A 12,283-nucleotide genomic window follows, 5' to 3' on the forward strand; every position below is an offset into this window, starting at 1 on the left:
TGCCGTGGTTGTTGTTGTTGTCCTGTCGTGGTTGTTGTTGTTGTCCTGTCGTGGTTGTTGTTGTTGTCGTGTCGTGGTTGTTGTTGTTGTCCTGTCGTGGTTGTTGTTGTTGTCCTGTCATGGTTGTTGTTGTCCTGTCGTGGTTGTTGTTGTCCTGTCGTGGTTGTTGTTGTCCTGTCGTGGTTGTTGTTGTCCTGTCGTGGTTGTTGTTGTTGTCCTGTCGTGGTTGTTGTTGTTGTCCTGTCGTGGATGTTGTTGTCCTGTCGTGGTTGTTGTTGTCCTGTCGTGGTTGTTGTTGTCCTGTCGTGGTTGTTGTTGTCCTGTCGTGGTTGTTGTTGTCCTGTCGTGGTTGTTGTTGTCCTGTCGTGGTTGTTGTTGTTGTCCTGTCGTGGTTGTTGTTGTCCTGTCGTGGTTGTTGTTGTCCTGTCGTGGTTGTTGTTGTCCTGTCGTGGTTGTTGTTGTCCTGTCGTGGTTGTTGTTGTCCTGTCGTGGTTGTTGTTGTCCTGTCGTGGTTGTTGTTGTCCTGTTGTGGTTGTTGTTGTCCTGTCGTGGTTGTTGTTGTCCTGTCGTGGTTGTTGTTGTCCTGTTGTGGTTGTTGTTGTCCTGTCGTGGTTGTTGTTGTCCTGTCGTGGTTGTTGTTGTCCTGTCGTGGTTGTTGTTGTCCTGTCGTGGTTGTTGTTGTCCTGTCGTGGTTGTTGTTGTCCTGTCGTGGTTGTTGTTGTCCTGTCGTGGTTGTTGTTGTTGTCCTGTCGTGGATGTTGTTGTCCTGTCGTGGTTGTTGTTGTCCTGTCGTGGTTGTTGTTGTCCTGTTGTGGTTGTTGTTGTCCTGTCGTGGTTGTTGTTGTCCTGTCGTGGTTGTTGTTGTCCTGTTGTGGTTGTTGTTGTCCTGTCGTGGTTGTTGTTGTCCTGTCGTGGTTGTCACACTACTAGGATTCCTTAAATAATGTTTAAACATTTTTAATTTTCAGAGCAATATTTAATTAGTGTGTTACTATGGTGATGCATGGTCATCATCCGTCTAGTTTGGCCGGTTCTCCTGAGGCACTTGATGACACCGCCGTGTCATGTATTTGTCGTGTATGCGCATATTAACTAACAAGTAACAAACTGTCTTTAAACACACCTGAGATCGACATGAAGCAACAATATAAAGACAAGTCTTAAAAAGTATATATCTTCTATATTTCCCTCATGTCATAAAGAGGCCAGTAGGATAACGTGTGATTATTACTTAACTGTTGCTGTACTGCATTAGTTGATGTAGTTTAAATACATGTAGCCCTTTTAAACCCTTTCTTCCTTCTTAGTTCAGCCTGTAGAAACAACAGACAGAACTATAGAACCTGTCACCTGTTCTAGAACTGGAACCTGTCCCCCCCCCCACAGAGACAGAGCAGTAACCAGAGAGAGACTCTAGGTTCTAGTTCCAGAAAACTGACTGACTGATACACCAGATGGAACCATCAGGTGATCCCCTGCCTGGCCTCTTTCTACCCCCCCCTCTCTTCCATCCCTCCCTCTCTGTACTGTGTAGTGTAGTGTGTTTACAGCTGATTGGTTCAGTGTGGTCTCCACTTTGGGGGAGTGGCGCCACAGAGTCCTGTCCTGAAGGTATTTATAAACCCTCCATCACTAACTAGTCATCCCTCCATCCCTCTCTCCTCTCCCTTCCTCCCTCAGTTATCCACCCCTAGTTTGGACAGGCCCTGCCGGAACTCGTGCAGCTCATCAATCTTCCCATCCAGGACGTCCATGAACTTCTTCAGCTCTCCCTTCACGATGCCCTGCTTGGACTGGCTGTCCTCGATGTCGGCCTGAAGACCCTCTATCCTATCCTCCAGGTCCTTGTTCTTCACCTCAGCAGCCTAAAGAGACAGAGATTATGGAGTTAGATTACTGATATAATAACGTTTTAAATTCACCTCAGCTGTCTAAAGAGATTGGAAATATGAAGTTAGATATTTATAATGTTATGGCAGTATCTATAACTTTCACCTCAGCCTACAGATAAGAGACAATAACGTATATTAGTCGCTAATTTAGCAAGTTTATTAGGTTGAGAGAATATGGAGGGGGAGAAGGGGAGGAGAGAAAGAGCGAAAGGGAGAGGGGGGAGCGAGCGAGAGGGGGAGGGAGAGCGAGGAGGAGGGAGGGAGGAGGAGGGAGGGAGAGGGAGGGAGGGGGAGGGAGAGCGAGGAGGAGGGAGGGAGAGGGAGGGAGAGGGAGGGAGGGGGAGGGAAAGCAAGGAGGAGGGAGGAAGCGAGCGAGAGGGGGGAGGGAGAGCGAGGAGGAGGGAGGGAGAGGGAGGGAGGGAGCTAAAATAGGAGGTCTACGCTGGTGCCTGGTGGCATTTCTCAGCTGACTGTTGAAACCTGATCACTGTGTGGGAAACCTGCTTTAAATAGAGATACCACTGGACCAGACACTACTGATACTGTCTGGTATAGAGCTAGAGTTAATAGAATGGATATAACCCGCTTTAAATAGAGAGACCACTGGACCAGACACTACTGATACTGTCTGGTATAGAGCTAGAGTTAATAGAATGGATATAACCTGCTTTAAATAGAGAGACCACTGGACCAGACACTACTGATACTGTCTGGTATAGAGCTAGAGTTAATAGAATGGATATAACCTGCTTTAAATAGAGAGACCACTGGACCAGACACTACTGATACTGTCTGGTATAGAGCTAGAGTTAATAGAATGGATATAACCTGCTTTAAATAGAGAGACCACTGGACCAGACACTACTGATACTGTCTGGTATAGAGCTAGAGTTAATAGAATGGATATAACCTGCTTTAAATAGAGAGACCACTGGACCAGACACTACTGATACTGTCTGGTATAGAGCTAGACTTAATAGAATGGATATAACCTGCTTTAAATAGAGAGACCACTGGACCAGACACTACTGATACTGTCTGGTATAGAGCTAGAGTTAATAGAATGGATATAACCTGCTTTAAATAGAGATACCACTGGACCAGACACTACTGATACTGTCTGGTATAGAGCTAGAGTTAATAGAATGGATATAACCTGCTTTAAATAGAGAGACCACTGGACCAGACACTACTGATACTGTCTGGTATAGAGCTAGACTTAATAGAATGGATATAACCTGCTTTAAATAGAGAGACCACTGGACCAGACACTACTGATACTGTCTGGTATAGAGCTAGAGTTAATAGAATGGGTATAACCTGCTTTAAATAGAGAGACCACTGGACCAGACACTACTGATACTGTCTGGTATAGAGCTAGAGTTAATAGAATGGATATAACCCGCTTTAAATAGAGAGACCACTGGACCAGACACTACTGATATTGTCTGGTATAGAGCTAGAGTTAATAGAATGGATATAACCCGCTTTAAATAGAGAGACCACTGGACCAGACACTACTGATACTGTCTGGTATAGAGCTAGAGTTAATAGAATGGATATAACCTGCTTTAAATAGAGAGACCACTGGACCAGGCACTACTGCTACTGTCTGGTATAGAGCTAGAGTTAATAGAATGGATATAACCCGCTTTAAATAGAGAGACCACTGGACCAGACACTACTGATACTGTCTGGTATAGAGCTAGAGTTAATAGAATGGATATAACCCGCTTTAAATAGAGAGACCACTGGACCAGACACTACTGATACTGTCTGGTATAGAGCTAGAGTTAATAGAATGGATATAACCCCTTCAGACCATGGAGCTTTAGTGTGATACAATACATCCAATATGGTGGAGATGCTAACGTGTTACCATTGTTGCTGCATGTGTTTGACAGAGAAGAGAGCAGCATTCTGCGCTGCTCAGTGGTGTTCTGAGCTATTCTGCCATGACAACCACTAGTGAATATTGCTTTGAACAGGAATGTCAGTGCTATTTGAGTCTATGTCAAATAGCTTACTGAGGGGGTTCTCTGATCCATTGTGTCTAAAGGGAGAGGAGGCATCGGAGCCAAGACATTGTTGGTTTTATTCCCCTCCCTACTCCATCTAGCTGGGTTGGACCTGAAGCTGAAGTATTTGAGGCATGTCATTGTTGGTTTTATTCCCCTCCATAGTTGGTCTACATGGCACCGCACCGATGACAGCTTGGCTGAGGAAATACGCTGTGAGGCTGTCAGATGACCGAGGGAGGTGAGTTACTACCGATATATATATAACATCATTACTGATATAGCTTCACTACTCATATAGATCACATCAGAACCACAACAACACAGCTCCTATCCACACAGCATCACTACCGATACATACAGCTTCACATCTCATTCAGAAACATATACTATTACCTTGTCACTACCGATACATACAGCTTCACATCTCATTCAGAAACATATACTATTACCTTGTCACTACCGATACATACAGCTTCACATCTCATTCAGAAACATATACTATTACCTTGTCACTACCGATACATACAGCTTCACATCTCATTCAGAAACATATACTATTACCATGTCACTACCGATACATACAGCTTCACATCTCATTCAGAAACATATACTATTACCTTGTCACTACCGATACATACAGCTTCACATCAGAACCACAAATATATACTATCCATAGAGCGTCGCCACCGATACAGCTTTACCCTGTATTACTCAGGTTTACAGCAGCAGTCTAAACAGAAAATAGTCTGGGTAGATATATTATGTACAGTGCCTTCGGAAAGTATCCAGACCTCTTGACTTTTCCCACATTTTGTTATGTTACAGCCATACTCTAAAATGTATTAAATACATTTTTTCCATCATCAATCTACACACAATACCCCATAATGACAAAGCAAAAATAGGTTTTTAGAAATGTTTGCTAATTTATAAAAAATAAAATATCACATTTACATAAGTATTCTGACCCTTTACTCAGTACTTTGTTGAAGCACCGTTGGCAGCGATTTCAGCATCGAGTCTTCTTGGGTATGACGCCACAAGCTTGGCACACTTGTATTTGGAGAGTTTCTCCCATTCTTCTCTGCAGATCCTCTCAAGCTCTGTCAGGTTGGATGGGGAGCGTTGCTGCACAGCTATTTTCAGGTCTCTCCAGAGATGTTCGATCGGGTTCAAGTCCGGGCTCTGGCTGGAGCACTCAAGGACATTCAGAGATTTGTCCTGAAGCCACTCCTGCGTTGTCTTGGCTGTGTGCTTACGGTCGTTGTCCTGTTGGAAGGTGAACCTTCACCCCAGGCTGAGGTCCTGAGTGCTCTAGAGCAGGTTTTCATCAAGGATCTCTCTGTACTTTGCTCCATTCATCTTTACCTCGATCCTGACTAGTCTCCCAGTCCCTGCCGCTGAAAAACATCCCTACAGCATGATGCTGCCACCACCATGCTTCACCGTAGGGATGGTGGCAGGTTTCCTCCAGATGTGACGCTTGGCATTCAGGCCAAAGAGTTCAATCTTGGTTTCATCAGAGAATCTTGTTTTTCAAGGTCTGAGTCTTTAGGTGCCTTTTGGCAAACTTCAAGTGGGCTGTCATGTGCCTTTTACTGAGGAGTGGCTTCCGTCTGGCCACCCAACCATAAAGGCCTGATTGGTGGAGTGCTGTAATGATGGTTGTCCTTCTGGAAGGTTCATTGGAAACAAGGATGCACCTGAGCTCAATTTCGAGTCTCATAGCAAAGGGTCTGAATACTTACGGAAAGTATTCAGACCCCATAAGTATCTTTAATACATTTGCATAAATTCCCCAAAACCTGTTTTCGCTTTGTCATTATGGGGTATTGTGATGTCATTATGGGGTATTGTGATGTCATTGTGGGGTATTGTGTGTGGATTGCTGGGGATTTTTATTTATTGAATCCATTTTAGAATAAGGTTGTAACGTAACAAATTTTGGAAAAAGTCAAGCGGTCTGAGTACTTTCCAAAGGCACTGTATATTGCTGATATGGTTCCTCTGTCTACATAGCAGCTAATCATGTTCTCTCTACACCGGGGGGTCCAATGAAAAATGATTTCTCCCCAATTTCAATCTTGTCTTATTGCTGCAACTCCCCAACATGCTCGGGAGGCGAAGGTTGACTCATGCATCCTCCGAAACATGACCCATCAAACCACGCTTCTTAACACCCGCCCACTTAGGAAACACCGTTCACCTGACGATTGAGGCCAGCCTGCAGATGTGCGGCCCACCACAAGGAGTCGCTAGAGCGCGATGAGCCAAGTAAATCCCCCCAGGCCAAACCCTCCCCTAACCCGGACGACACTGGGTCAGTTGTGCACCGCCCTATGGGACTCCCGATCACAGCCGGTTGTGATACAGCCTGGGATCGAACCTGGGTCTGTAGTGATGCCTCTAGCACTGCGATGCAGTGCCTTAGACCGTTGTGCCACTCGGGAGGCCCAATCCCAATCAAATTCTAAATCTGGCCCTCCGATATTCTAAATCTGGCCTTCCAAGCCAGTCCCGCTGCTCTTTAACTTTTCATTCTTCCTCTCTAATCAGGGACTGATTTAGACCTAGAACACTAGACGGGAGCAAAGAATTATCAGGTACGACAGACAACCAGAAGTAGTCTGGACCTCAAAGGGTCAGAGTTCAATACCCCCGTTCTACTATCTGAATGTGCCATAACTCTTTCACCTGGTTGACAGATCTGTCTCTACTGGAGACCAGCTACCATACCACAGAGACCAACGTGCATATCAAGACCATCTCTCAGTAGCACAAGTTTGAGTTCACTTAAGGCAATGGTGTTGGGTTTACATTAAAGTTTGCTAGAGGCGGTTTGTTTGATGGCTTTCATGGGTTCTTCAGTCCCTTTAATCTAGCATGATATCTAAAATGATATTGTATTATGGACACTTACATGTAAACAGTACTTATGCACTCAGCGATGAAGAAATAGCAATGGAACATCAGTCATCATAACAAGAACTAGCACTGCCTGGTCTTCAATTTCCTGTTACGCTACCTGCATGCTGAGCACGGGCGGCCCCTGGCTAACCCCTGTTCAACACGGATGCTGGCAACCAATGACAGGATCCTGGAACTCTGGTTCCTTCGTCAGCACTTGAGGACTAGGTCTGAGCTATGGGCCGCCCACTCCTGCATCGGCACGGATTCTCAAATCAGTCACGGCTCAAATCGGTCACGGATCAAATCGGTCACGGATGATGACCCATAATCCTCTACTGCTTACGATGTTACACTCGATTGGAATTCTGAGTGTGGAGCCTACATTAGTTCCATCAGTATTGGAATTCTGAGTGTGGAGCCTACATTAGTTCCATCAGTATTGGAATTCTGAGTGTGGAGCCTACATTAGTTCCATCAGTATTGGAATTCTGAGTGTGGAGCCTACATTAGTTCCATCAGTATTGGAATTCTGAGTGTGGAGCCTACATTAGTTCCATCAGTATTGTTATTCTGAGTGTGGAGCCTACATTAGTTCCATCAGTATTGTTATTCTGAGTGTGAAGCCTACATTAGTTCCATCAGTATTGGAATTCTGAGTGTGGAGCCTACATTAGTTCCATCAGTATTGTTATTCTGAGTGTGAAGCCTACATTAGTTCCATCAGTATTGGAAATCTGAGTGTGAAGCCTACATTAGTTCCATCAGTATTGTTATTCTGAGTGTGGAGCCTACATTAGTTCCATCGGTACTGGAATTCTGAGTGTGGAGCCTACATTAGTTCCATCAGTATTGGAATTCTGAGTGTGGAGCCTACATTAGTTCCACCAGTATTGGAATTCTGAGTGTGGTTCTACATTAGTTCCAACAGTATTGGAAATCTGAGTGTGAAGCCTACATTAGTTCCATCAGTATTGTTATTCTGAGTGTGGAGCCTACATTAGTTCCATCGGTATTGGAATTCTGAGTGTGGAGCCTACATTAGTTCCATCAGTATTGGAATTCTGAGTGTGGAGCCTACATTAGTTCCATCAGTATTGGAATTCTGAGTGTGGAGCCTACATTAGTTCCATCAGTATTGGAATTCTGAGTGTGGAGTCTACATTAGTTCCATCAGTATTGGAATTCTGCGTGTGGAGCCTACATTAGTTCCATCAGTATTGGAATTCTGAGTGTGGAGCCTACATTAGCTCCATCAGTATTGGAAATCTGAGTGCGGAGCCTACATTAGTTCCATCAGTATTGGAATTCTGAGTGTGGAGCCTACATTAGTTCCATCAGTATTGTTATTCTGAGTGTGGAGCCTACATTAGTTCCATCAGTATTGTTATTCTGAGTGTGAAGGCTACATTAGTTCCATCAGTATTGTTATTCTGAGTGTGAAGCCTACATTAGTTCCATCAGTATTGGAAATCTGAGTGTGGAGCCTACATTAGTTCCATCAGTATTGGAATTCTGAGTGTGGAGCCTACATTAGTTCCATCAGTATTGGAAATCTGAGTGTGGAGCCTACATTAGTTCCATCAGTATTGTTATTCTGAGTGTGGAGCCTACATTAGTTCCATCAGTATTGTTATTCTGAGTGTGGAGTCTACATTAGTTCCATCAGTATTGCTAACATGATCATGATTGTGTCAGCCCAACGTTCCAGTAGCTATGTTGCTTCTGTTCTGCATCGCATCTGATACAGTATATAACACCGACGCTGCATTTATTTTTCAGGTGGCTGGCTGGGCTCATTGGTCAAATATTCTCATGTACCAAGATGACAGCTCATCTTGCTCAGCAAGGCCACACGTTGGTGCAGCTACAGTATATCGCAGGTGGTTGACTGTGTTCATAGGTAGAATATCCTGATGATCCACCCGGCAGGATGTCACTATGGCAGGTCGGTTCATACTAGTATATTTCCCATGTTCCAAGAGTGTCATATGGCTGCATTAGCTCACACTACACATAGTATTCACACACTGGGTAGTAGTCAGTCCTGTATGGTAGAATGACCTGGTCTATTGAGAGTCTTAAACAACGCATTCTGACTTCACATAGTTACTTGCCTGGCTCGGGGGATTTGATAGAGCATATCGTCCTCACTGCCTGTAGTTATATTATCATCTTCATATGACGCTTGGTTCTGGCAGTGAGCTACCCTGAAGGATCAGAGTCCTAACGTCTAACACTTGGTTCTGGCAGTGAGCTACCCTGAAGGAGCAGAGCCCTAACGCTTGGTTCTGGCAGTGAGCTACCCTGAAGGAGCAGAGTCCTAACGTCTAACACTTGGTTCTGGCAGTGAGCTACCCTGAAGGAGCAAACGCCTAACACTTGGTTCTGGCAGTGAGCTACCCTGAAGGAGTAGAGTTCTAACGCCTAACACTTGGTTCTGGCAGTGAGCTACCCTGAAGGAGCAGAGCCCTAACACTTGGTTCTGGCAGTGAGCTACCCTGAAGGAGTAGAGTCCTAACGTCTAACACTTGGTTCTGGCAGTGAGCTACCCTGAAGGAGTAGAGTCCTAACGCTTGGTTCTGGCAGTGAGCTACCCTGAAGGAGCAGAGCCCTAACGCTTGGTTCTGGCAGTGAGCTACCCTGAAGGAGCAAACGCCTAACACTTGGTTCTGGAAGTGAGCTACCCTGAAGGAGCAGAGTCCTAACGTCTAACACTTGGTTCTGGCAGTGAGCTACCCTGAAGGAGCAAACGCCTAACACTTGGTTCTGGCAGTGAGCTACCCTGAAGGATCAGAGCCCTAATGCTTGGTTCTGGCAGTGAGCTACCCTGAAGGAGTAGAGTCCTAACGCCTAACACTTGGTTCTGGCAGTGAGCTACCCTGAAGGATCAGAGCCCTAACGCTTGGTTTTGGTAGTGAGCTACCCTGAAGGAGCAGAGCCCTAACACTTGGTTTTGGCAGTCAGCTACCCTGAAGGAGCAGAGTCCTAACGCCTAACTCTTGGTTTTGGCAGTGAGCTACCCTGAAGGATCAGAGCCCTAACGCTTGGTTTTGGCAGTCAGCTACCCTGAAGGAGCAGAGTCCTAACGCTTGGTTCTGGCAGTGAGCTACCCTGAAGGAGCAGAGTCCTAACGCTTGGTTCTGGCAGTGAGCTACCCTGAAGGAGTAGAGCCCTAACACCTAACGCTTGGTTTTGGTAGTGAGCTACCCTGAAGGATCAGAGCCCTAATGCTTGGTTTTGGCAGTGAGCTACCCTGAAGGAGTAGAGCCCTAACACCTAACACTTGGTTCTGGCAGTGAGCTACCCTGAAGTATCAGAGCCCTAACGCTTGGTTTTGGCAGTGAGCTACCCTGAAGGAGTAGAGCCCTAACACCTAACACTTGGTTCTGGCAGTGAGCTACCCTGAAGGAGCAGAGCCCTAACGCTTGGTTTTGGCAGTGAGCTACCCTGAAGGAGTAGAGCCCTAACACCTAACACTTGGTTCTGGCAGTGAGCTACCCTGAAGGATCAGAGCCCTAACGCTTGGTTCTGGCAGTGAGCTACCCTGAAGGATCAGAGCCCTAACTCCTAGACATGCATTGTAATCTTTTCTAATGAATGGTTAAACGTACAGGTGGTGTTTTCTTTCTGAAGGAAGTATGTAGCCAGAATGGCTCATAGGGCAGGAGCCCATCTCCTGTTTCTGTAGCATGACGCAGCTTGATGTACCAGTACACCCCCTAGACAGAACGCTAGTCTATCGCAGGGCTTTACCTTCAATCTATCTTCTTAATGCCGAGTGCCAAGCAGAGACGCATCAGGTCCCATTTTTACAATCTTTGGTACGACTCGGCCGGGGGTGGAACTCCTAACCTTACAATCTCAGGACGGACACTAAAACCACAAAGGCCACTGAGTAGTGCACTATAAAGGGAATAGGTTGCCATTTGGAATGCGTCCCATGTCTTTATGAGAAGAATGCTCTTCATATTCAAGAGGAGAGATCTGTAATTACAATACTGTGATCAAATAGAACTGTGATTCAATAGAACTGTGACTCAATAGAACTGTAATCAAATAGAACTGTGATTCAATAGAACTGTGATCAAACAGAACTGTGATTCAAATAGTTTCCATTGTTGAAAATGTAACTCTCCACTCTAGTCTATTCTCTAGGAGAGAATACCTTTTAATAACAGTGTGGATCATAGCAACCATTTAACACGATATACAGGATACTCATCATAGTTCTAAATAGAACACTAATGGACCTGTTATTAATACAGAACCATGCGGAATATAATGGACCTGTTAGTAATACAGAACCATGCGGAATATAATGGACCTGTTATTAATACAGAACCATGTGGAATATAATGGACCTGTTATTAATACAGAACCATGCGGAATATAATGGACCTGTTATTAATACAGAACCATGCGGAATATAATGGACCTGTTATTAATACAGAACCATGCGGAATATAATGGACCTGTTATTAATAAAGAACCATGCGGAATATAATGGACCTGTTATTAATACAGAACCATGCGGAATATAATGGACCTGTTATTAATACAGAACATATACATACAAATAAATACATAAATACAGAGAGAGAGAGAGAGAGAGAGAGAGTGTGTCACTCACAGTTCCAGCTTATTGGCTTAGGGTTCAGTACCTGTAGTTTCTATGTGATGCTCTCACACTCTGCCATGAGTTGAGGGGGTTAGTGTTTAGGGTGTAGGGGTTAGGCTTCAGTACCTGTAGTTTCTCTGTGATGCTCTCACACTCTGCCATGAGTTGAGGGGGTTAGTGTTTAGGGTGTAGGGGTTAGGCTTCAGTACCTGTAGTTTCTCTGTGATGCTCTCACACTCTGCCATGAGTTGAAGGGTTATTGTTTAGGGTGTAGGGGTTAGGCTTCAGTACCTGTAGTTTCTCTGTGATGCTCTCACACTCTGCCATGAGTTGAAGGGTTAGTGTTTAGGGTGTAGGGGTTAGGCTTCAGTACCTGTAGTTTCTCTGTGATGCTCTCACACTCTGCCATGAGTTGAGGGGTTAGTGTTTAAGGTGTAGGGGTTAGGGTTCAGTACCTGTAGTTTCTCTGTGATGCTCTCACACTCTGCCATGAGTTGAGGGGTTAGTGTTTAGGGTGTAGGGGTTAGGGTTCAGTACCTGTAGTTTCTCTGTGATGCTCTCACACTCTGCCATCAGTTGAGGGATGATCTCTGCTTGCTTCCTCAGGTTCTCCAGTTCCTGGAAGGAACACACATCACATATTAATATCCTCATCAGTCCTACTGTACCTCAGTCCTCATCAGTCCTACTGTACCTCAGTCCTCATCAGTCCTACTGTACCTCAGTCCTCATCAGACCTACTGTACCTCAGTCCTCATCAGACCTACTGTACCTCAGTCCTCATCAGACCTACTGTACCTCAGTCATCAGACCTACTGTACCTCAGTCATCAGACCTACTGT

General features: G+C 45.1%; 1 protein-coding gene across 4 annotated transcripts in view; it reads right to left on the reverse strand.

Moving 5' to 3' along the window:
• Positions 1–776: 776 nt before the first annotated feature.
• The window catches only part of LOC106561750 (homer protein homolog 2), a 112,500-nt gene continuing 100,993 nt past the window's right edge, over positions 777–12,283 (reverse strand). For 2 of the 4 annotated variants that reach the window (XM_045708142.1, XM_045708141.1), the window contains exons 8-9: positions 11,979–12,059; positions 777–1,865 (exon numbers count right to left, since the gene is read on the reverse strand). In XM_045708142.1, coding sequence (XP_045564098.1) covers positions 1,677–1,865; positions 11,979–12,059 — 270 coding nt within the window. In that variant the 3' untranslated portion in view covers positions 777–1,676. The remainder of the gene's footprint in view (positions 1,866–11,978; positions 12,060–12,283) is intronic. The other 2 variants (XM_045708143.1, XM_045708144.1) reach the window with 1 other exon arrangement.

The sequence above is a fragment of the Salmo salar genome, chromosome ssa26, assembly GCF_905237065.1.
Source record: "Salmo salar chromosome ssa26, Ssal_v3.1, whole genome shotgun sequence".
In the NCBI taxonomy this organism is placed as follows: domain Eukaryota; kingdom Metazoa; phylum Chordata; class Actinopteri; order Salmoniformes; family Salmonidae; genus Salmo; species Salmo salar.